At 56.7% G+C, this 24159-nt stretch overlaps 1 protein-coding gene across 3 annotated transcripts in view; it reads right to left on the bottom strand.

The window, feature by feature from the left end:
- The window catches only part of BCR (BCR activator of RhoGEF and GTPase), a 129789-nt gene that overhangs the window by 20305 nt on the left and 85325 nt on the right, over positions 1 to 24159 (bottom strand). For 2 of the 3 annotated variants that reach the window (XM_058531969.1, XM_058531971.1), the window contains exons 7-15: positions 23468 to 23520; positions 21628 to 21768; positions 10353 to 10474; positions 9139 to 9307; positions 7652 to 7771; positions 6649 to 6724; positions 5083 to 5187; positions 4172 to 4246; positions 1626 to 1723 (exon numbers count right to left, since the gene is read on the bottom strand). In XM_058531969.1, coding sequence (XP_058387952.1) covers positions 1626 to 1723; positions 4172 to 4246; positions 5083 to 5187; positions 6649 to 6724; positions 7652 to 7771; positions 9139 to 9307; positions 10353 to 10474; positions 21628 to 21768; positions 23468 to 23520 — 959 coding nt within the window. The remainder of the gene's footprint in view (positions 1 to 1625; positions 1724 to 4171; positions 4247 to 5082; positions 5188 to 6648; positions 6725 to 7651; positions 7772 to 9138; positions 9308 to 10352; positions 10475 to 21627; positions 21769 to 23467; positions 23521 to 24159) is intronic. The other variant, XM_058531970.1, reaches the window with a different exon arrangement.

Below are 24159 nucleotides of genomic sequence, written 5' to 3' on the forward strand. Positions count from 1 at the left end.
CCTTAAGCAAGCATCTCAGAGGGCGGTCCCTAGGCCACCTGCATCAGAATTTAGGGGTGCTGGTTACAAACGCAGATATTCTATGGACTTGGGGTGATAATGATGTGTCACTTTCGGTGATAGTGTAGTTCACTGATTACAAGAAACACCTCACTCTGGTGCGTGGATAGTGGGGGAGGCTGCAGCAGGAGGCAGGGGATACAGGGGAAATCTCTGTCTTTTCTGCTCAATCTTGCTGTGGACCTAAAGCTGCTCTAAAAATAAAGTCTATCTGAAAGGAAAAAAAATCGATCTGGGGAGGTGATACAGGAGAGAGAGGGCGCGAGGAGGAAAGCACTGCTTCTGCAGGCTTTTGAGGTCTGCTGTGCGGTGTTTGTTAACTTTCTCCTCCATCGCCCTATGGTGTCGTCAGGAAATTCTGCATTTCACACCAATGCTTTTGCAGGCATGGGTTCTTGGTGGGGAAATGGAGGAGGGTGAAGGGAAAAAAACAGCAGATATTTCTGAGCCTGAATCGAGGTGGGAAGGCTATGTGTGCCAGGAACATGTAAGACCCCTGGACAATCCCTACGTACAGCTAGGGTGGCTGCCAGATGACCTGCTGCTCGGGATCCCTCCGTGCCTCGGTGTCTTGAGCCTCCACTGCTGGCTCACACCTGAACCCTTTGCATACCGTCTAGACCCCCTTTCTCGCTGCCTCTGTGGAGTCAGGCCCTCTTGCTCTCTGCAAAGCCTTCTTCTGTGGCTCTTTCTGGCTCTGATCCCTCCTTGTCACAGCAACCATCAGCCCTTTCTGCAGAGACGCCCAGGGCTATAACGACCAGGTAATTCTATCGGCTCCCCGTGCCCGAGTCTTATTGAGGCAGTAAGTCTAACAACCAGAGTAGCAGACGCCAAGGAAGGAGACCCAGGTAACAGCCCCGCTGCTCCATCAGCCACATGATCCAGGGTGGACCAGGCGGACCGCTGGGTCATAGCTTCCTCCTCTGCGGGGGAGCAGGCAGCTCTCTGAAGCCCAGCGACTTCCACGCGCATCCTCAAGCATGACGCCTTTGAGGGCCGCAGCTGTCCCAGGAGGTGGGAGATGGCATTCTCCCGGATCTGGGGGCTTCATCAGTACTAGCCGCTCTGCAGTCATTCCTCCACTCCCGAAGGCTCAAGGCAAGACGACAAGTGGGTCACAGAACAGCTCTCCAAGATGGAGGAAAAGAGAGCAGCAGACTACACAGACCCAACACCCCGGGAGAAGCAAAAGGACCCTTCAGCCCAGCGAGGCCCAGGGAGTGGGCCTGTGGTCCCTACTCCAGGCCCCACATCCAGAGAAGTGCGAGAGCCCCAGGCTTCCAGAAACTGAGAGGGCGAGCTCATTCTAACTTCTGAGGAAAAACACTAAGGAAACCTACTAAGTAAACACCAAGCTCTCCAGCAAAATAGGCCGTTTCTTGGTGATGGGGAGGGAAGGGGTAGGATTCTCAGGAACACAGAGATAAAATCTCTTAGACTCGTACCCCCGCCCCCTCGGGATTCCCGGAAAGCTGGCAGCGTCACTTGCAAGGGAAACCATGAGGGATCAGACACCCCATGGACCATATCCTGGCCAGACTCGCCAGGAAGCAGGGCCTCACCTCGTTCCAGCTCGGCTCAGCCGTGTCCCTGTAAACACGTGTCTTGGCTTTATTCACAAAATACCCAAAGGAATCCACTTCCAGGGTGCAGTACAGATCTGCAGAGGGCGACAGGAGAGGGTGATCATGCTTACCACATTACCTGAATTTTCTATAAGAGCAGGTGTTATTTTCAAAACCAGAAAAAATGGTGTCAGTTTTCTTTTTTAAATAAGACACCAAACCACCAGCCAGCACAAACACCAGCCCTCACACAGTGACCCTGCTCAGTAGCGCAGCTGGGAACCAGCACCTCATAGGACATTCACTCAGTTGGTCACTAGGCAAAGCCTGGCTAATGCCCTCATGCCAGCAGGACCCTACAGCTGGTGGGCTAGGCAAAGGTGAATGCGCCATCACCACGAGGGGAACAAGTGCCCCACAGAGAAGGGCAGGGGGCCAGGAGAAGCGCCTACAAGCTGTGCAGACCTCACTATGAATTTTACCAGGTGAAGAGTTGGGGCAAAGGGTGCTGCAGGCCAGCACAGGGAACTGAAGGCAGCTCAGTGCTGTGGGAGGGTCATGGATACAGAGGGAGAGAAGGGGGCTGAGGCCTGGCAGTAGAGACCAGGGAGGAGGCCACTGCCGGGGGTGGATGGAGGCTGTGGCAGGCGGCCAGAGATGATAAACTCCACTGACGGAGTACGGCACCTCACTGATAGGACCGGTGAACAGGATGGCGGTTTCTGGCCTGGCTACAGGGGGAGGGCGGCGCTCCTCAGTGGGGCAGGACATAAAATAAGAGGAATGAGTTTGGGGGCCACAAGTGATAGGTTCAGGTTCAGTTTGGGAATGTGGAGTTTAGAGTGGGATGTTGAGGAGACAGACAGCAAGGTAAGAGAGGGAGGCCAGCCGAGAGGTGGGGATGGAGAGGCAGTTCTGGCGTCATCTGCGTTGCTGATGGGAAGCCCCCCAGGAGCAGGAAGGAGGGAGTTTATGCAGTGATGGAGGAAGGCCCAGATGGAACCCCAGAAGCACCAGCATTTATGGGCAGCCCGAGAGACAGGGGCCCAGGGGAACCGTTATCCACGTGCTACAGCTTTACGGAAGCATAATTTGCATACCATACCATCCTCCATTGTAAATTTGAGAATTTTTAGTAAATTTAAACACTTGTGCAAACAACCCCACCACCGTTTCAGGACACTGCCCTCTCCCCAAAAACTCCCCTTGGGTTCATTTGCAGTCAATCCTCCTCCCACTAGAGTCCCAGACAATCACCAATAGGTTTTTTATCTCTGTATTTTGCCTTTTCTAGAAATTTCATACACATGGAATGATACAGTATGTAGTCTTTTGCATCTGGCGTCTTTTGTTTAGCTTTTTTTTAGGTTCATCCATGTTGTTGCCTGTAACAGGAGCTCATTCCTTTTTATTGCTGAGCAGTTTTCCACTGCATGGATGAACTGTTTTGTTTATCGTTCATTCCAAGTCTTTATGTGGACGTATGTTTTCATTTCTCTAGAGTAAATACTTAAGAGCGGGGTTGCTGGGTCATACGGTAGGGGTATGTTTAACTTTTTAACAAACTGTGAAACTGTCTTCCAGAGTGGCTGCACCACTTTACATCTCCACCAGCTGAGTCTCAGGGTTCCAGTTTCTCCACATCCCTGTCAACATTTGTCACCATGCATCTTTTTGATTATCACTGTCCAAGTGGGTATGAAGTGGTATCTCACTCTGGTTTTAGTTTACATTTCCCTACGAAGATGAACATCTTTTTATGTGCTCATTAGCTAATTGAATTTCTTTGGTGAAGTGTCTCCCCAAATCTCTTGCTCATTATTTTAAACTGGGTTGTCTTCTTGGGATTGAGTTGTAAGAGTTCTCTATATATTCTGGATACATGTCTCTTATCATATATATATATAGATATATATATATGGTTTGTAAATATCTTCTCCTATTCTGTGGCTTGTTGGGGACTTCCTGGTGTTTTGTAGCAACAGCAGGAAAGGTCAGTAGCACGGTGCCTGCCCTATGTCCTTCTACAAGGGACCCTGAGAGCTTGTGTGGAGGGGCCATGCGGAGAGGTGCTGTGTGTGTTGCACCTGGACTGAAATATGACCAGCCCTCCCTGCTCTGACAGCTCCGGTAGCTGGGAGGGGCCCCCTGGAGGGAAGGGAGGAAAAGAGCATCCGTCTAGCTCGTCAGAGCAGCCAAATCTACTGTGCTGATCGGGGTCAGGGTGCCGCTGCCCACAGCCCTCCAGGCTTCGAACGTAGGCTGCATTTAGTGTCTGTATCAAACGCCAGCCCCTGCGATTATAGGACCTGCCTGCAGGGGGCAGCTAACCGGCTCGCAGGACCTGAGACAGGCACCAGAAAGGGCAGGATCCACTGGGGAAAACAACTCCACACCTGGTGGATGTTGGAAGTCAACCTATGCTGGCACCTCGCAGGGATCAGGGGTCAAAGGCTCCTGATGGTAATTTAAGCCACGTCCTTCATTCCCCACATCCTGTGGCTCAGTGCCCTGCTGCCTTCTTCCCCAAACCAGCCACTTACTTGAACTCTGCTTAAAGCCAGTGGCAGAGTGGACGATGACATTCAGGAACCCATAGAGCCCAGGAGATTCATCATCTGTGCAAGAGACCAGAGAGGTGAGCATCTGTGCTCCTGGGAGAGGGAGGCAGAAGACAGGCTCTGCTTCAAAATCAGCCCTGCAGGGGGCACCGTGTGGCTGCCATTTGCTCAGCACGGGGCAAGGTGACGTCATGAGCCAGAAACACATCCATCGTGGCCTTTTTCTCGGGGACCTTAGGATTGAGCTGGGCCCACAACACAGGCAGACCAGTCACTGAGACAACACGTGACAGGGTTCCCAGAACAGAAGAGGGGTCAGGGTAGCATGTGACACAGATGGTGTGTGTGTGTGCATGTGTGCATGTGTATACCTGTGTGACTGTGTGTGCACGAGTGTACGCAACAGTGAATGAAAAATGCAGCATGACCAAAGGTGTGGGCAGGAAGCACCTGGTTGAGGGGAGGGCTGGGAGGACAGGGGGGCTGAACCAGACCCAGAGCACAGGGCGTCTGAGGAGTGTCTTGTGACCAGGGATGGAAGTCATCAGTCTTCTCAACCACCCAGTGGTGGCCACCTGGGAGAGTCCACTCCTAACTCGTCCTGTTCACTTCTAACCTGTCCCATCCACTCCTGGGAGAGGCCACTCTTCACCCGCCCTGTCCACTCCCAGGAGAGGCCACTTCTAACCTGTCACGTCCACACCCGGGAGAGGCCACTCTTCACCCGTCCAGTCCACTCCTGGGAGAGGCCACTCCTCACCTGTCCCGTCCACTTCTGGGAGAGGCCAACAGGCCCTAAGCAGCACACACATTCCTTTGGAATAAAAACCCACTGGTCCCAAGGACAGTGCTAACAGCAGAAAGGGACAGCGGCCCTCTGGATGACAGCTCACCTTCCTTGTTGATGGTCAGTGGAATGCTGTGGACAGTCTGAAGTTTGACACACGAATTGGTCAGCATCTGCAGCTCCACAGATGTCAGGGAGAAGCTTTTGAAACCTGAAAGCAGGGAACACAGGTGCACCAACCGGCAAGTCGGCATGGCTCCTCGGACCTCCCAGGACACCGAGGGCACGTTCTCTGACCCACTGGACCCTCACCCCACCCTGGTAAAGGAGCACAGCACAGGCTGTGATGGCTCAGGATGCGGCGATCTACTCCCTGGGGAGACGCTGGTAAGCCGCAGAGCAAGGTGTGGCCCCAAAGGGCCCAGGCTGGGCTCAGAGGGTGGGAGAAATCTCAGCATTGCTCTTACAAACAAAAGAGTCAGCCTGCCTCCTTAGCACAGCCACAAGGCAATTCTGAGGGCAACCTGGAGCATCTTCCTGTGGGGTCCCCCCAAACAGACCCCTGGCACAGCTCTGTCCCCTACTCTGCTAACACAGGCCCCTATCTCTCCACCAGGTGAGGAAAAGGGGCTTATTTCTGGGTATAGCACTGAGCAGGGAACAGATGCTACCACGCTGCAAATGGTTGGGTCCCTTGGTCATAACAGAAAACCCTGGCACACGGACAGGGCTGCAGGCACCAGCCATCAGAGCTGCCAGGAGTGCCTCATCCCCCGGATGCAGGGGCACCTTGGGGGAAGGTGTGGTTCAGCACAGGCATGAATGACAAGCCTGGGGGGACGGGACCTCAGGACAGGACAGAGGCGTGTGGCGCCCCAGCCCACTTGGGATATGGTGCTCAGCCCAGCTCCCCCTGCAAGAGGAACAGGGCATACAGGGCGCATTTGGAAACCTCTTAGCAATGATGGCTTAGGAATCCCAAACCACACGGCTGAAGGGCAGGGGAGGGAACCAGGCAGCTGCAGCCCCAGGACTTGAACACTGCCAGGCAGGACAGGGGGCAGCTCTGAGCGGAGGAGAGGCAAAGAACCACTAACAGAGGGAGGCGCCCAGAGAATGGGCTGTCCCAGAGGGAAGCAAGCACCCTGTCCTGAGAGCAGTCAAGGCTGGCCACTTGGACAAGGCAGTGGGGCCAGCAGAGTGTAGCTGCCCAGCCCAAGGATCCTTTGGATCAGCATCAGCTGGGGGTGAGGAAGGCCCAGGGGGCAGGCAAGGGGGGTGGGCTATGTGTGTGGTAGGCCCAAGGGGTGGAGGAGGGTGGCCCCAGGGGCAGGCTGGGAGCAGGCTAGGGAGGTCCAGGAGGCAGGCAAGGAATTCAGGGAAGGCCGGGGCGAAGGGCAGGGGTTCACAGGAGAGGTCAGAGGGCAGGTGGGGGGTGCACAGGAGACGCTAGGAGACGCGGGAAGCAGGGAGAGCAGAGGGCAGGAAGCCCTATCAGGACAGTTCCTCTCCAATTTCTTTTCTAAATTAGAGCTCCACGTACATCTCACTTGGATAAAAGAGTCCCACTGCTAGCCCCTTGGGGGAAAAAAGCTCTGAAACCACAGGAACTGATGACCGTCCAGCCCTTACGCTCCCAAGTGCAAGTCCTCTTCATGCAGAGGCCACTTACACTTCTTCTGCTGCTCCCGGATGTTCTCCCTCCACTCGGCACGCTCGTAGTCAGATGAAATCAGGAATGTGTAACTCTAGGGGGCAAGGAGAACACACCCGTTATTTCCACCCCAGACAAGCTGACACTCGGCAGGCCCAGGACGCTGTTCCCCGTCACCGTCCACTTCCGGTTCTGTGGCCCGCCCCTCCAGGGTATGACACCTCTGTGCTGCTGGCCGGGTGTGCTCACAGCACGGCCTGGTGCTTCAGGCACTCTCTGCCCTTTCTGCCACCTGGGCTTCAGGCCACAGCTCCTGTGCCCTGTGCAGGTCCGCCTCAGGCACAAGCCCCCCGCCTAGACTGCCTGGGTCAGGGGGTGACGTGTTGGGGCTTAGGGCCTCAGAGGAAGTTACCAGGTGGGATCTGCAGAGGTGAGGGCTGATGCCGCCTGGCCACCTCCATCCAACCCACATGCCCTGAGCCATGACCCAGACACAGGGCTCCCGTACAGCCCAGCTGCACGCTGACACACACACACGCAGTGTGTGATACCCATCACATGTGCGTGGGAGAGGCCCAGGCTACAGACGGCACCAGGAGCCAGACTCATGAGAGGTCCCTGGAGAGCAGGCCCTTACCAAGGGCCAGGTCTGCACAAACCTGTGAGTCCTCCCACCCGCCCTATTTAGACCCCAGGGAGTCTGCCACCTCCCAGCTGTGGGGGTGGAGCCAGCTGCCACTCAACCTGGAGGCTACAGCCCGAAGCACCAGGCAGAGGGGCCCCTGTGCCTGTGTGACATTCTGGACAAGCCTCTTTCAGTGCAGCAACACCCTCCAGAGGACAAGGGCTGCCACTGCAAAGGCCACACAGTAGTGGGGGACCACAGCCACCACACGGGCAGGCTGGCAGGTCTCGGCTGTAGCACAGCAGGATTCCAGGTGGTTGGGAGCCGGGGGCCAGGAGGGTCTGCCTGGGGGAGCTGAGGGAAGACCGCTGGTGGAGTGGGGGTGAGGGCACTCACCTTGCCATTACGGCTGTGCACCCTGAAGGCCATACTGGGGGACATGAGCAGGAGCAGCGACTCCTGCTCCGACAGCTTCTTCTTCAGCCTCTCGATGGCCTTGCTGCCCTTGTTTGCTCTCTGCAAGGAGAGGCCGCACGGTCACGTTTCCATTCTGGGGCCCAGTGCTACCTGTTCCCACTCGGCCTGTCCCCACAGCCCTGGATGCGCAGCCCGCAGAGGGTGGTGACCCCATCTGGTGGTTCAGCATGGCGCATGGCCTCGGTCAGCCACTGCTGGCCACAGGGTCAAGGCCCAGCGCAGGCTGCTAGACATGCTCAGTCAGCCTTTCTTGAAGCAATTAAGTCCTTCCTCTCATGAGGGCAGAGAAGAGAGACCTTTACAAACTTCCCTTCTTTCAATCTCTCTAAACTTGGACAATGTTCAGGGGCCCCTTATGACCCCGAGAGTCCCTTGTCTTGGATCCAACCACACGTCAGCAGCAGCCTCCAATAGTGTTTGTGAGGGTCCTTATGGAGGGCCAGACGCATCCCCAGGGCCTGCCTGCCCTGTGCCATGTGCCTCCCTCCTGCAACCCCTCCATCCCAGGGAGGAGATGGTGCCACCTGCTGCTAGACGAAGGGCACAATGGGGATGAGTGCAGTGAAAGCCCTGAGGACGCAGCCCTGGCTTCCCCTCTGCGTGGGTACACTGCCATGGAGGCCACAGGCCCATCCAGCTGAATAAACAACCTAGTGTCCATGCCGGTTTTGGGGCTCCCTGCACATTCTTGTTTGTTTTTTTTCTTTTGTTTTTACTCTTTATTTATTTATTTATTTAATTTCCCCCAAAGCCCCAGGAGATAGTTGTATGTCGTAGTTGCACATCCTTCTAGTTGCTGTACGTGGGACGCAGCCTCAGTATGGCCAGAGAAGCGGTGCGTCGGTGCGCGCCCGGGATCTGAACCCTGGCCGCCAGCATCAGAGCGCGCGCACTTAACCGCTAAGCCACGGGGCCGGCCCTCCCTGCACATTCTTTAACCTGCTGGTTTGAGGTGCAGTAGGCTGGGCAGGTGGGTGAGGGTTGAGGAGGACACCTGTCCTGCTGCGCCCACCTCAGCCAGGAGTCCCTGGACCAAGACCCAACCTTCTAGGGACCCACCTGCTCCAGCCTGGGCTGACCCTACACAAGAGGGGCTCATCCTCACTGTTTCTAGTCTTCTGAACCTCTCCGGAAAGAACAAGCTGCCTGCCTGGGGCAGTCCAGAACACCTGGAGGGGCTGCACCCCTGCCGGGACTTACTGCCCATCAGGGCAGCCAGGCACCAAGCCCACCTCACATCCTGGCTCCAAGCCTGACGAGGGTGCCCAGCGCTCTAGGGCTCACAGGGATCCCGAGACCAGAAGAGGGGCCAGATGCCCAGCAGAGCTCGCCTACTGGCCCATGTGTAAGGGGCTGCTGCCCACTTACTGCAGAGCCTGGCCTTGCTCCCTCCCAGCCAGCCCCACCTTCTCTCTCTGGATGTCACTCTTGATCTGCGAGATCTTGATCTTCATGGCTTCCAGCTCCTCGTCCAGCACCAGGGGGATGTTGGGTGCCGCCTCTGACTCGTCCACCGTCTGGAAGCTCAGATCCGTGAGCGGGATATACCACTTGCAGTCATACTGCTGGGTTTTGCTAGGGGGAGAAGGAGCACATTGACGTGCCAACCGCCTTCCTTTGCTGACGTCACTGCTTTCAAAAGCCGGAGAACCCTAATGGCCATGCACAGCTTACCCGATCTTAAAACCCAGCTCATGGTCCGTGTGACAGGCTGGCATAAGGCCACTGGCAGACCAGCCTCAGAGCACCCTGGGAACAAGTACTCCGCACACGTGACACAGGCCCAAGGGGTCTGGCAAGCCCTGATCCACCTTATTCTGTGGTGCCTTATTCTGTGGCTTCTGATGTGGGAGCACGTCAAGGCTGCCAAGGACAGTCAGGACAGGACTGCAGTCGTCCCCAGGGCTGCAGATCCACCCGGTTTAATCGCCTGCCTTGGCAAAAGGGGAAACCGAGGCTCTCTTCTGAGTTGACTGGTTAAACCTGCTCAGCATGGCAACGGGGCAGAATGGGGGAAGAGCCCAGTCCTGGCCCTTCCCAGTGCGACCTTCTTTCCTCCATTCCAGCCTGTGCAACCTGGGTGATCTGATCCCTGGGAGGAGAGGTGTGGGGGGTCTGCAGGCCTATGCTGAGGATAACTTAGAAGCTATCACCAGGCTCAGGGAAACAAAGTGCAGTGATCATCTAGTGATGTCTGTCAAGGGTAGGGGAGGGGTGGATGCCCTCCATCCTCCCCATCAAACCCTCTGAACTGTACCAGACTCTCTAGCCCTCAACCTGTCTCTCACTTCCTGGATGGCTCATGACATGACAGTCCTCCAACAGTTTGTGAAGTCATAGGTTTCCCCTTCACCTGAGAAGCTAATAGCTGGGTCACCGACCCTGACCCAGAATGTCTCCAGATTGTTAATGACGACCTCTGACCTTGAGCCTAGGATCATGTCCAGCTGGAAACAGAATATAGCTTAAAGAGAGCAGCCTGGCCACATAGTTACTGACCTCTCCAGGCTCAAGTCGAATGGAAAAAAACCCTAGGCTTCCTCCATATACAAAACAGAGCTCATGTCCCCCGAGAGAAACTGTCCCCTCCCGGCGGGGCGAGGGCTGCGTGGTCACTCACCCTCCGCTCTGCTTCTTGAGCTTGGTGCAGAGGAGCAGGTCAGTGAACAGGAAGACATGGCGCAGCTTGCGGGCCCCCTCCACCAGCTCCACCATGAAGCTGTCCTTTAGCAGCTGCCGGTGCTGAGGGGGGAGGGGAGCTCTCGTTAGGGCAGCGGTCCAGCTCGGGGGCACGGGCCTTCATCCCTCCACCTCCAACCCTCAGATCCACTTTCCAAGTGTTCCCTCCATCTCATCAGCCCGCAAACACACACACCACAAGCATTCCTCTTTGTTCAACAAAGCTTCTGAGCCCCTCCTGTGTGCTTGGCCTGTGGAAGAGGGTGAATGGACGGGGTAGTGATCATTGGCCTGGAGGCTGGGGAGGGCATGTTATAGCCAAGTCAATGGTCTGCTGTCAAAACGCTGGCGGGAGAACCCCTCTAAACAGGGTGGCCTATGCCTCTCCAGGGCAAGCAACTGGAGACCCAGAACGGACAAGAGGCCAGCCATGAAAAGGAGGGGACATTCTCATACAGGGACCATCACAGCGCAGGCCCATGGCAAGAAGAGCTTGGCATTCCGGGGATGGAGGGGGTAGCCTGGTGACTGGAGAGAAGGTGGGCTGGAGCACTCCAAGAAGGGGGCAGCCCTGGCAATCACGGTAAGGTCTCGCCTGGTTCTGAGGGCAGCGGGAAGCCAGGCGGGGGGCCCATAGCTGGGACCCCATATCCTAGTCCTCCTGAGGCCAGTGCCCACTGATGAGCAGGGTTCCAGAAGGGGGTTACACCTCTGATGCCCACTTGGACACCTGTACCCTGAGGTAGGCAGCTTGAGCCAACAAGCTGACCCCCAGGCAGCCTTCCCAGGTCCACTGGACCCAGAATGAGCAGGGGAACGGGAGGCACCTGTGCCTCTGCACCCGGGTGCTTCATCTGAAAGCCAAGGGACGGTCCCGCTGGCTCGCACAGCTTCAGGGATTGCTCAATGGGCATAGGGAGGTAAGTTGGTAATTCATCTGACAAACAGGGTCTAGCACCTCATCCAGGTCGGATGTGCTATGATGAAGACACAGGGACAGAACAAGAGGCTAACATAGTAAGCCCTCCCCATACACGTTCCAGGTGTGCTGTGCAAGCATGTGGCCTGACTATCTGATGTAATCCCCACAATACCCTGTGGGCAGGTCCACATGCCCATTTCACAGATGAGAAACCTGAGCCTTAGAGAGGTCCACCACCTGTCCCAGGCAGCCCAGTGACTGAGCAAGCGGCAACGCTCAATGGTCTGCCCTCAGAGCTCACAAGCCCAGGAGAGAGAGACCAAGTGCTTAGTGGGCACCCAGCCAGCCTGGCCTCAAGGAAGGCCCCTAGAGAGGGTGATTCCCCGCCCCTCACTGTGATGGCCAGGGAAGGGTCCCAAGGGTCAGGTACATACCCTAGAGCAGGCAAAGACCCACAGCATCTCCCCAGTAAGACGCATGCTCATCCCTATCCTCTCATGTCCCCAGCAGGTCCCTGTGCCTGGCTCTGCCGCCATCTGCAGCCTGAGAGTCTTCTCGGAGAGTCCCTGCCTCCCTGAACTCTCCCACACTCTCTGCAGGAGCTGGAGACAGCAGGGCCCCTCAGAAGCAAGCGCAGCCTGGGCCTGGCTTCTTAATACTCCTGGGTATGAAGGCTGCATGTCACCGTCATATGCAGCTCAGCTCACAATGGCTAACCAGCCTCTGGCTCAGGGGAACTGATGATTTAAATGAGAGCTGCTGGTGCCTATGAGACTAAAGGCTGGAAGGCTGCTGGCGTGCCAAGGCTGTGACTCATCACCACTCACCCTCAGCCCACCGCCTATGGGCAGATGGCTCACCTGGCATTGGCACCCACGGGAAAGTGTGTGCACCTGGAAATACCTGGCTGGAGACCCAGGGGCAGACCTGACTGCGTGGGGAGGCAGGTCCGGGAAGGGTCCTGGGACACTGAGGTCCTTGAGGAATGAATAGATGGATGTCTCTTCAGCAGGGACACAGCTGACGGTCTCCCAGCCCAGGAGGTGGAGACCAAGGGATCTTCTGTGAGGGGTGGAGACATGGGGAGACAGCCCTTCTTTCTCCAAAGAGGCTGAGTTTCTGGCCATCACCAGCAGAGGGCCCCGTATGCCCAGCTCAGAAGTGGACTCGTCCCTCTGTCGGCAGGTCAGAAATGCCCCAAGTCCCAGCCCTGACCACCCCCCAGCCCATAGCTGGCCCACCCTCTCTCCCTGCCAGGTCCTGCTGCTCACATGTTCATCTGAAGTCCCACCTCAGATGCCACTTTCATCCTCCACGAGGCCACCAAGTGTCACCCTGGCACTTGTGGCAGCCCACACACCTGCCCTGCCACGTTGAGAGAACACAGGGCTGACAGTGGGGAGCACGTGGCCCGCCCTGGGGCTGGGACTACAGCCCTGCAAGGCTCTGATGGGCGGACTCAGTCAACTGGCCTCTCTCCACGCACCCCTGCCTGTGCAAACCCTCATCTTTCTAAGAGATGCCCCAAAGCTGCAGGGGCCCTGACACTTCCTAGCCAGCCTCACCACCCCTGGGGCATCCCAGCCATGCGAGTAGCACGTGAGTCAGTGCATGTCACCCGCCAGCCCCTTGCAGTTTGGGTGGTGGACAGCAGTGGCTGTCCTCTGAGTGTAAGCCTCTTTCACCACGAGCTCCCCAGTCATGTCACAGTTGCCCTCCCTCCCGAGGAGGAGCTGAGCCTCACTGCTGAACCCCAGCCCACTCCAGGGTCTTGCTGCGTGCCCAAACAGAAACAGTCCAGCAAGTGGGCAGGAGGGGCCTCCCAGCCCCGGGAAAACAGGGCTCCCAACTATGACACTGGCAAATCCATGAGGCGAGCCTAGACCCTGGCAGAGGGGCTGGGTGTCACACTGTCTCCATCCACACCCTCCAGCCCCCTAGGCCTGGGTCTCAGACTCTCAAGCCTGGTGGTCCCACCTTGACCCACAGGCTAGGCCCTGACCCCTGGACAGATGCTCCCTTCCTGGCTCAGGAGGCTGGCCAGCCGGGGCCTGGGATCAGCCCTGCTCAGAGCCTAGCTTGAAGCCCCAGGAGGATCCTGCCACTGAAATAGCCCCCAATGAAAAACCAGCAACAAACCCATCTCTGTGCAGACACTGTTTCAGGAAAGAGGAGTGATCCAGAGGAGGAGGACAGGAGATGCAAGGAAGAGACAGCAGTGATGGAGGTCCAACAGCGAATCTGCGTGAGGCCTCGTGAGGAGCCGCTCTGCCCTGTGAGCGAGGGGTCCAGACGGGCCGCTGGACCCTGTACCATCATCACCTGGGCCTCCTCGCTAGAACCTTGGCTCCTGCGGGGAAACCCTGCCAGCCTACAGGGGACCAGTGCACAGCCAGGAAGCCCGTGCCTGCCCAGGACAAGCCCCTCTCAGAAATGCTCACCAGCCCTGTGCCAGGGTCCTCAAAACCAGCACCAACTTCCGGTCCAGCCCACCCGTCAGGTCCTCTAGAGGACACAGGCAGGGGCAGGGCTCTGGCCACACTTGGCGCCCCAGGCTGTGGTCTAGAGATGGTGTGAGGTCACATGGTTGGAAAGGACTGTCCTTTGACTCAGCGTCTCACCCAAAGCAAGCACCCCTGTGTGCAGCTGTCGGAGAGAAAAGGGGCTGGGACCCCACTGGACCCCAGGACAGGGACAGCACCAGGCTTCTAGAGTGTCTGAGGGGCAGTGACTCAGAAGAGCCAGGTCCTCCTGGGACTGCAGGAGCGTGTGTGTAAGAGAGAGAATCTGTTTGTGCGTCTCCATATGTGAGTGTCCCTGTTGGTGTGCGGGTCCTGGTCTCTCCATGTCTGTCTGTGTCCCTGTGCCCATGTGTGGGCCCCCATGTGTATGTTCCTGGGTGTCTGTGTATATCCCTATGTGTATGTGTGTGTCCTTGTGTACATGATCCCATGTGTGTTGTGGGGTGAAGTGGTGGTGATAGGAGAAAAAGCACCAGGTGGTGAGGCGACACTCCCTTTGGGGAGCCCCTCCACATCCCAGGTGGGGAACATCACTGCGTCCTCCAATAACCGATAACATCACCCGCCAGGACCCCCCAGAGAGTGAGGCATCTCAGGCCTTCAGGCACCGCCATTGCCGGCAGCCCGCCCCTCCCTCTCCTCTCTCCATGGAGGTAACGCTGGCTCAGCCACTTCATTACTCTGAGCCTCAGTTTCCTTAAAGATAAGATGTGGATGGGGGCCAGCCTGGTGGCATAGTGGTTAAGTTCTGCGTTCTGCTTTCACGGCCCAGGGTTCACCAGTTCGGATCCCGTGCGCGGACCTACTCACCGCTCATTGAGCCATGCTGAGGCGGCAGCCCAGGTAGAAGAGCTACAACTCTGGTACACAACCGTGAACTGGGGCTTTGGGGAGAACAAAGCAAAAAGAGAAGACTGGCAACAGATGTTAGCGCAGGGCCAATCTTCCTCAAAAAAATAAAAATAAAAATAAAAAAAGATGTAGATGGAAAGATCTGCCTGGTGGCATTTTTTTTTTTTTTGTGAGGAAGATCAGCCCTGAGCTAACATCCATGCTAATCCTCCTCCTTTTGCTGAAGAAGACCGGCTCTGAGCTAACATCTATTGCCAATCCTCCTCCTTTTTTTCCCCTAGAGCCCCAGTAGATAGTTGTATGTCATAGTTGCCCATCCTTCTAGTTGCTGTATGTGGGACACGGCCTCAGCATGGCCAGAGAAGTGGTGCGTCCGTGCGCGCCCAGGATCCGAACCCGGGCCGCCAGCAGCGGAGTGCGCGCACTTAACCACTAAACCACGGGGCCGGCCCCTGGTGGTATTTTTTAGAGGATTAAATGAGCCTCACACGGGGCTATCGGCTACCATTTGCTGAGTTCCCTGTGGGCACAGGCCCCACGTTCAGAGCTTCTCCGTCATAAGTCCTCCTGCACGCCACGTGACTAGTGGGGTGGCACTGTCACCCCCATTTCTACAGACAAGGAAACTGATAAGGCTACATCATGTGTCCAGTCTCCTGAGGAGGGTGTCTCCTTCCCAAGGGGTATTCCCCTAGGCTGGCCGGCTTCCTCTGGCTGTCACCTGGGCCACACCACCACCACCCCAGGTAGAGCCCACCCAGAGCCTCTCTGGAAGACCAGTCTGGAAGAGTCACACCGTTATGGGCTGAATGTCTACATCCCCCCAAAATTTATATGTTGAAGCCCCAACCCCCAACACGATGGTATCTGGAGTCAGGGCCTTTGGGGTGATTAGGTTTAGGTGAGGTCATGAGGGTGGGTCCCCATGATGGGACTGGTGCTCTTACAAGAAGAGGAAGACAAAGATCTCTCTCCATACGCAGGCAGTGAGGAAAGGCCACGTGAGCACACGGTAGGAAGATGGCCGTCTGCAAGCCAGGAGGCAGGCCCTCACCAGAACCTTAGCACGCTGGCACCCTGATCTTGAAATTCCAGCCTCGAGAACTGTGAGAAATGAAGGTCTGCTGTTTAAGCCCTTCAACTAATGGCATACCACAGCAGCCCAAACAGACCAAGACACACACACAGAGAAGCCAGAGACCACGGTTCCACAGGGGGTGCTGGGAAGTCTCCTCAGGCACAGAAAAATGGAGTTTGACGATAAACAAATCAGCAGGGCCTTGCCAGGTGAGACCAGGAAGTCGCTAAGGACGGCGCAGGTTGGGGGTGAGAAGAGAAGGAAGGTGGCTGGGGCAAGGACCAAGGTGGAGGCGTCAGTTGCCAGGTGAGAGGGAGCCTGGCTTTGCTCCAAGCATGGGCTGGATTTGGCACATTCTAGCCCTGGTGGAGGCCAGCAGCCCCAGCCCCCACTCCTGTGCCCCCAGAGCAAGGCCTGCACCCCAGGAGAGCTAGCTGAGTGCGATGGCCCACTGACACAGCCCTGGCTGTGAGGTGACCTGGTGGATTCTGGAGGTTCAGCAGGTGGAACAACAAGGGTCCCCAGTCAGGCCGCCACACACCTGCAGCCGAGTATGACGCTGAGGGTCCTGTCCATCCCTCCCTCCCTCTCGCCTGTTCTTGGGCTCTCAGCACCTGGCTACTTGGCCTCCCTGCAGAGCAAACTTCCACTCCCTGGTCCCCGAGAAAGCCTCTCATTTCCCACGCCCTAGAGAGAGACATCACAAGACAACACATCAGGGGGATGAAGTCAGCACGAGGTGGCCCAGAAGGGACCTGCTGAGTGCAGGGCGGGGTGGGCCTGGGAAGCACGCTGCCGATTCACAGCAGTATCGTTCACTGAGAACTTTCTAGGCGCTGGACCCCATGTGGAGAAGGCGTTACACGGAACATCTCATCTCACTTGGCACAACTGTCCCAGGCAGCAGGATCCTGCTCCACGGAGAAGGCAAGGCTGAGAGAGGTGAGTAATGTACCCAAGCTCCTGGAATAATCAGAACCCGGGTCCAGAGAGGTCAAGAATCTAAGCTCCACCTGCAAATATTTATGAAGGGCCAAGAAAAGGCCTACATGTGGGGCACTGGCCGCCCTTATGGCTTCACGGTCTTTTTGAATTCTGCCTGCCAAGGCTTCCTTTAGCTTCTTATGGGGGACTTGGAAGGCAGAACTAATGGCCCCCAGATGGTGGACATCTTTGAAACTGTGAACATCACGTGGTCTAGGCACACCCCCATCCCACAGCTGATACCACCAGGCTGGCATCTGGTGGCCCTGGGGACCCCAGCCCCTGCCCTGTCTTCACCCCCACCACAGTCTGGACCCTGAAACTCTAATCCTCAACCAAAAGGCCTCCTGTCTCCTCCACCTGAGCCTCACCACCTCTCGGCCTCAGCCTGCACCAGTGACATTTCCCAGCAGCTCCTGTTCAGCCCGTCTGCCTGCCTTCTTCTTCCATGAGGGGCCTCCAGAACCCCCGGCAGAAAATAGCTCCAGGATACAGCTGGCTCTTAGGAAACAAAATATCCAAACAGGATCATCCTATTCCCCTGCAAGCCTGAGCTGGGGATGCTGTGCAGCACACGGCACACAGCTCGGAGCAGACAGACAGGCAGCCACATGGGGCAATCACCCAGCAGTGTGGATCTGGGCATTGAACTGCAAAGTTAATTCAGCTAAACGAATGAGCACCCACCCACCAGCCCACAGGACCCGGGCCTGGGGGAAAAGGTGCCTGCAGGATCCTGACAGGTTCCTAGGAGGCCGAGGAGGGTGTCCTCCTAGGCAGCACATGCTGCTCACAGGCCCCAGGGGTGCCAGGGCCAGGACGCTGCCGGCCACAGTTCAGCGTCAGGAAGTCACCTGTATGCTGTCCAAAGCCACTTCCTGGAGCTGTGGGAACTGGCTGAAAAGGATGACGAAGTTACAGGAGCCATAGAGGGTGGGGGCTGTTGGCCCTGCTCAGGGCTCACACCTGGGCCTCTCCACACACCCTAACCCAGGCCGAGCAGGTGGGGAGATGCCACCTCCCAGGAGGCCAGCAGCGCCCATGGAACGCCTCCAAACGCCCAAGCGGAGGAGGCACCTGTCCTCTCCCTACCAAATGCCAGGGGAGCTGGAAACAGAGCCCCCACCACATACTCCCAGCAGGAGAAGCCGTGGACGTGGCTCCACCTGATGCCTAAGACCAGGGCAGTGTGCCAAGCAGAAAGGGGCACACCCTGCTCCTGTAACCACCCACCTCCAGGTAGCCCGTTACGTAGGGACAAGAGGAGGGTGGACAGTCCCGTTAGTCCATAGGGGGCGAGAGGGACCCAAATCATAATACACCTGGGGGGTACACACAGGTGTCAGGAGACACATGCCTCACATCTTGGTTTCGCTACTTAGTGGCTGTGTGACCATGGGCAAGTCACTCAACCTCTCTGAGCCATGGTTTCCTCACCTGTAAAATGGGAGAACACCTCTGACCTCACGGAGCTGTCATGAGAATTCAGAAGCAGAGATCCTCTCTCTTTGAAAACTTGATATTCAATGTCAGATACCAAATTTAGAGACAGGCACCTGGGAAAAAAATAGGTATTTCCCAAGCCCAGCCCCTCCCCAGCTGCAAATTCTTCTTCTTTTTTTTTTTTGTGAGGAACATCAGCCCTGAGCTAACATCCAATGCCTCTTTTGTGCTGAGGAAGATTGGCCCTAGGCTAACATCCGGGCCCATCTTCCTCTACTTTATATGGGATGCCGCCACAGCATGGCTTGACAAGCAGTGTGTTGGTGCATGCCTGGGATCCGAACCGACAAACCCTGGGCCGCCAAAGCGGAGTGCACGCACTTAACTGCTGCACCACTGGGCGGGCCCCTCAGCTGCAAATTCTAAAAGGAAGCAGCCTGCAGCTCGCACCCGTCCAGGGACCTGTACATTCTCTCCTGGCTGGTGATGCAGAAGGCGCTCCCGCCACCTCCAACACAGATGGTGCCCACATGGGGAAATCATTGCCCCTTGCTTTCATACAGTCCCTCAGGTCGTAAAACCTTTTCAGCCTCACAACAACCCTGTGGAGAGGCCCCACGCCCTGAGTCACTGCTCTCAGAGAGTATGGACATCCTGCAAAGAAAAAGGGTGTCCCCAAAGCAACACTGCAGGTAAGCAGTGGGTAGGACTGAACCCAGGTCGGGAGACCGCCTGTCCAGCGTCCTTTATACTGCAACGGGGATTGCAAACCGGCTTGGGCAGCCCGGAAGGGTACACTGAAGAGGAAGCTCAGGCTGTCAGTGCCCGATTGATTAGTGATGCCTGCCCCTGGAATGGCTGTGGGCAGGGGCACGAGTGCGGGTATCTGTCTGTCATCCTGGTCTAGCCACCATCTCCCTTACCCTGCACCAGACGGAAAGGTCTGCATGAAGGCTCGTGCAAGTCGGACTCATGACCTTTCAGAGGTCAACAGCCCTCCTCCCTTTTTCACAGTTGAGGTACCCAAGTGATCCCTCTCACTAAGCAAATATCACTGAGGCCACAAGGCCAGACGCTGGCAGGGGGTGGGGATGGGCACAGATAAAAGCCCCTGGCCCCTACACATTTCCTGCTCAGTCACCCCGAGACCCCGACTGGGGGTCAGCACGGAAGTAGGCCTGTTATGACAGATGCAGGGACAAGGGCCAGGCTGCCAACTCCCAGGCAACATCTGATTTTCCTCAATTCCCTAAGGCAGCTGCCTCCAATGATTCAAGGATCAAGAAGGCATTTCTCTCCGGGGATCCTGAATGGCAGTTAGAGATACACCATACAAAAAGCTAAGGGGAAAAGAACTCGCAATTTGCTCCCCAGGAGGTCAGCACTCTCATTAAAGAACAGTTGGTGAGGGGCCGGCCCCCTGGCTTAGGGTTAAGTGCGCGCGCTCCGCTACTGGTGGCCCAGGTTCAGATCCTGGGCGTGCACCAACGCACCACTTCTCCGGCCATGCTGAGGCTACATCCCACATATAGCAACTAGAAGGATGTGCAGCTATGACATACAACTATCCACTGGGGCTTTGGGGAGAAAAAGGAGGAGGATTGGCAATAGATGTTAGCTCAGAGCTGGTCTTCCTCAGCAAAAAAAAAGAGGAGGATTAGCATGGATGTTAGCTCAGGGCTGATCTTCCTCACAAAAAAAAAAAAAAAAGAAAAGAAAAGAACAGTCGGCAAAAGAGAAAGAGCCAGCATCCCAGGAGGAAGAGAGAGTAGGGTACGAACCGACTGGGTATAAAGAGTCTTGGCAGAAGCAAACTGCACATCCGGTTAGATCCAGGTGAACTGCCTACAGGGAGGCCAAAGCTTTGCTCTCTGGCGTCCCTGAGCCGGGGGTGGGGTGAACCAGGACCCCGTTGTTGCTCCAGGAAACGAGATCTGAACCCCATCCCCCCAGGTTCCAGCCATCAGACAACCAGGTGTGGGGCCCCTGGAGGTGCTGGGGACCCACTCCTGCCTTCCACAAGCTCAGAGACTGCCGAGGAGCTAACACAGATGGCCGGGACTGCCACCATGTGCCAGCCGGTGGGGCTCTTCCCATAAATTGTGCCCCTTTGGGTACCCTGGCACTCAGTGTGGTGGGGCTGTGTTTCCACCCTGCTATAAAGATGAAGAACAGGCCAGGGAGGGGAGGCAGTAAGGTCCAGGATGCCTGCTGTGTGAGTCAACAGTGATGCTGTGATCACATCTCAGAGTGGGCCTGGCTCCAGGGCCTGGACAAACCCAGAGAGTAGAGTGGAGGGGACAGCTCCCTCCTCCACAGCCATTCCTGAGCCAGCCCAGCAGGAGAAACTGACCAAACCCCTCACACGTGGTCAAGTCTGATGAGACTCCGGGCACGTGGGAGTTTTCCACCCAGCACTCAGGGTACCACTTCCCAAAGAGGTGTACAGAGGATGGGGCCGAAGGCGGCCTGCCTGCCAGCCCAGGGCGGGAGGAGAAAAAGAAACCCTGATGCTGGGCAGATCGGCCCTCAGTGCAGAGCACCTGGCACACGAACCGGAAGAAAGCGGAGGAAGTGGCTCTCAGGGGCAGCTACAGTCAGGTTCTCTGCCAGCCCGTGTCCTGCCCAGGTCATTTGGCTCCTGTCCCCACATGAGACCCCAGAAGCCATGGGCCAGCTCGCCTTGCCTCGGTGCTGCTTCCGACAAAGGGTGTTTATGCTGCATGCCGGCTCCCCAACGGGCACACCTCTGCCATCTCACTATGCGCTGCCCGCCCGGGACAGCACCAGCCCAGCGCCACGCTGGGCCCCTCCCAGGAAGGGTCAGAGGCCACCGGGCTGGGTCAGTGCATTCTGGGCCCCTGTGTTCTACACCCTCTTACTGATGACATGCAGGGAGATAAAGACCCAGGTGGTTGTCAGGGAGGGAGGGAGGAGGGGGAAGAAGAACCTTTCTGGCTGAAGACTTAGCCCTCCTCCTGTCACAAATATAAACCACGCATGCCTTTCTTCCCCCTTTTAAATCCTTAAATCCGGTGACAACTGTTTTTAAGGAAAGAACACTCAGGAGGAACTAGGTGGTTCTAGGCAGACAAAATGCTGCCCTCCTTCTCACCGGCCTCCTCAGCGGGGACCCCGTGCTGGCAAGGGTTTGGGAAGAAAAGGTGGGCCCTGGACAGAATCCGCCACAACGGAAAGAGGTGTCCAAGTGAGGCGCACACCCCAGCCGCTCCACCCTGACGCCCTTCACACAGGACTGATTTTACCCAGCCAGAGTCAAGGACCCCAAAGGGCAATGTGTTTCCTGTGTTAGGCTGAACTGTCCAGGGACAGTCTGCTGAGGACCAGAGAGGGGCCCTGTGTCCCCTGGCGTGGACAGGCTGGGCAAACCCAGACCACCTCCGGTCACGCTCACCTCTCCCTTCTTCACGGTCATGGACTGCCGGCGGGGCGTGATCTCCTCGTTGATGCTAGACAGGAAGTTCTGCGAGATTCGGAGGGCGTCCTGTAGCAGAGGGTGGTCGGGGTGGCTGCAGGGAGTATGCTTCAGCAAGTCCTGCCCGAGAGAAAGGACACGAGTGCGGCCCTGGCATCCACTGTGGTGTGCAAACCACAGACACACACAGTGCATAACCCAGGGCTACTGGTTCCCCAGGTGTTACCGCCACCTCTCACGACAGGCCTGGGCTTGGATCTCTTTGGACAGTGCTTATGCAAGCAGCATTCCAGAAGCAGGTCCTAAATGGCGCTCCCACAAGCCCATGCTGGCTGCATACTGCTAGAAGGGCTCCCATTCTAAGGGTCTAGGGCAGGCTTTCTCCACCTCAGCACTGGTGACATTCTGGGCTGGATAACTCTTTGTGGTGGAGGCTGGCCTGTGCACTCTGAGATGTTTGGCACCATCCCTGGCCTCTACCCACTAGATGCCAGTAGCACCTCCTTGTCTGTGGTTGTGACCACCAAAACTGTCTCCAGACATTGCAGCATGTACCCTAGGGAGCAGTGTCGGTTTCAGTCCCTGCAAGGGATTGATCCACTGGTCCCTGCAAGGTCAGGGGAAAGCCCTGGGCCTTCCCGGCTCCCCCTCCTTCAGATAAGAGCCTAAGCCTCTTTGGAATGGAGATGGGAATACTGACTCCTCCACTAGGAATGCACGTAATTCGTGCTCAAGGTCTATAGCTCCTGAATCCTATCTGCAAGGAGAATCCAGAGAGATGACATAAGAGCAGAGGAAGGTTCTTGCGTTGGGGGTCACAGGTCAGCCCCCCACAACTGCTCCCGGGCAGCTCAGACTTCTCCCTGCCAGGATGCTCAGCCATGCAGGCCTGGGCTAATCATGGCGAGGGGACGGAATAGAGGGTCTCTGAGATTCCAACAGGTCACCCACCAGAGCCTTCCAAACCACAAATCTCATCTCATCTCCCTCCATCCAATAACCCTTAATCAGACCATGGTAAGAAATTATGAAATGTCCACTTGATGGAATGCTATGTAGCTTAAAAAAGAACAAGGCAGAGCTGTTTGGGGCAAAGTGGGACAATCTCCATGGTATAATATTAAGGGGAAAAAAGGCAAGGTGTGGAATGATATGTACATCATGACACCTGTGTATTAAAAAAGATGTTCACACATGTGGCACACGCATTCAGAATCCTGGTGGTGGCTGCTCCTTTGTGGGGAGGAAGCAGGAAAGGAAATGAAAACTTCACATACTTCAGCGACTTGGTTGTAAATTAAAAAAAAAAAAAACACATGTGTTCAACTTGCTCTAAATATATATGAACAGAGTCACCCAGGCAGTAGGATTAGGGGCCATTTTTTTTTTCTGGTTTTGTTTCTCAGTAGTAAGACGACCCCTTCAGTGAGTCCCCACTGCCTTCAGGGGCAGCCCCACCGAGGTGGGGGCCTCCCCACGCACCCTGTCCCCAGCTGGGAGGCAGCGGTCATCCCTTTGGGCCAGAATGCACCTGCCCTCTGTGCCCCCACCCCGATGGCAAGGCCCTTCCCACGTGCGACAGGATGCTCCCTCCCTGCGCCCAGCCCTGGGAGAGCACCTGGGACAACTGGAGAGCCTGCTCCATTCACCCCTCCATCTCCCGTGGGCCCCTGGGTGGCAGAGGCACCCATTTCCACATCCTCAATAAAGGTGACAGATAAGGGAGCAGGTGGGAAAAACTGACAGACATCAGCGTCAGCTCCAGGACAGCAGCAGTCAAGAACCCCAGGGTGAGAAGGCCCCGGGCGGAGCGACTCACATGCAGGACCAGCGTGCTGCGCGTCACCCGGTCCACAGGCTTGTAGAGCAGGGCTACGGAGAGAGGAGCAGGGTGAGAAATGGCCACACACAGAGAAAGCAGACCCAGACCATCCGTCTGCCCACCCTCACTGCAAGTGCTGGGGCGGAGGGAGCAGCCCCAACCTCCATATCCCCTGGGAACTCCCACCTCCTCAATGACAAGGGCAAACCTTGAGCAGCTTTTGCTTAGTGACCAGGGCAAACCCAGAGCACCAAGAAGGCCAAGCTGCTGGTCAGAACCCAAGCCTGCTGACTCAGTGACAAGTGCTAAAAAGGGCTCAGTGTTGATGCCCCGCCCCTGGGGGTTGGGGAGCCTGGCAGCACTCTGGCGAGGATGGGCTGGCAAGGGTCCCAACCCTGGTAGGAGGCCCGCTCTCCAGCCCAGAGGGTCCCCCGGGAGCGGACCAGCACACTGCTCTCCACATCCACCCCTGCACAGTTTGGAGGCCTGATTCTGAGAACAGCAGGAACTGACTCAGGTGCTGACACACCTCTCGGATTTACAAGTGTCTGTGGACACCTGGACTCCAGCAACACAGGAGCCCCAGCCAGCCTTGGCCATCTTACTTCTCTGTGATGATGGTGAGCCTGGCCCACCAGGGGCACAGATGCTTAGATGGGTTCTGACACACATCAGGTGCATTTCCTCAC

Source organism: Diceros bicornis, chromosome 35 (assembly GCF_020826845.1).
Source record: "Diceros bicornis minor isolate mBicDic1 chromosome 35, mDicBic1.mat.cur, whole genome shotgun sequence".
Classification (NCBI taxonomy): Eukaryota; Metazoa; Chordata; class Mammalia; order Perissodactyla; family Rhinocerotidae; genus Diceros; species Diceros bicornis.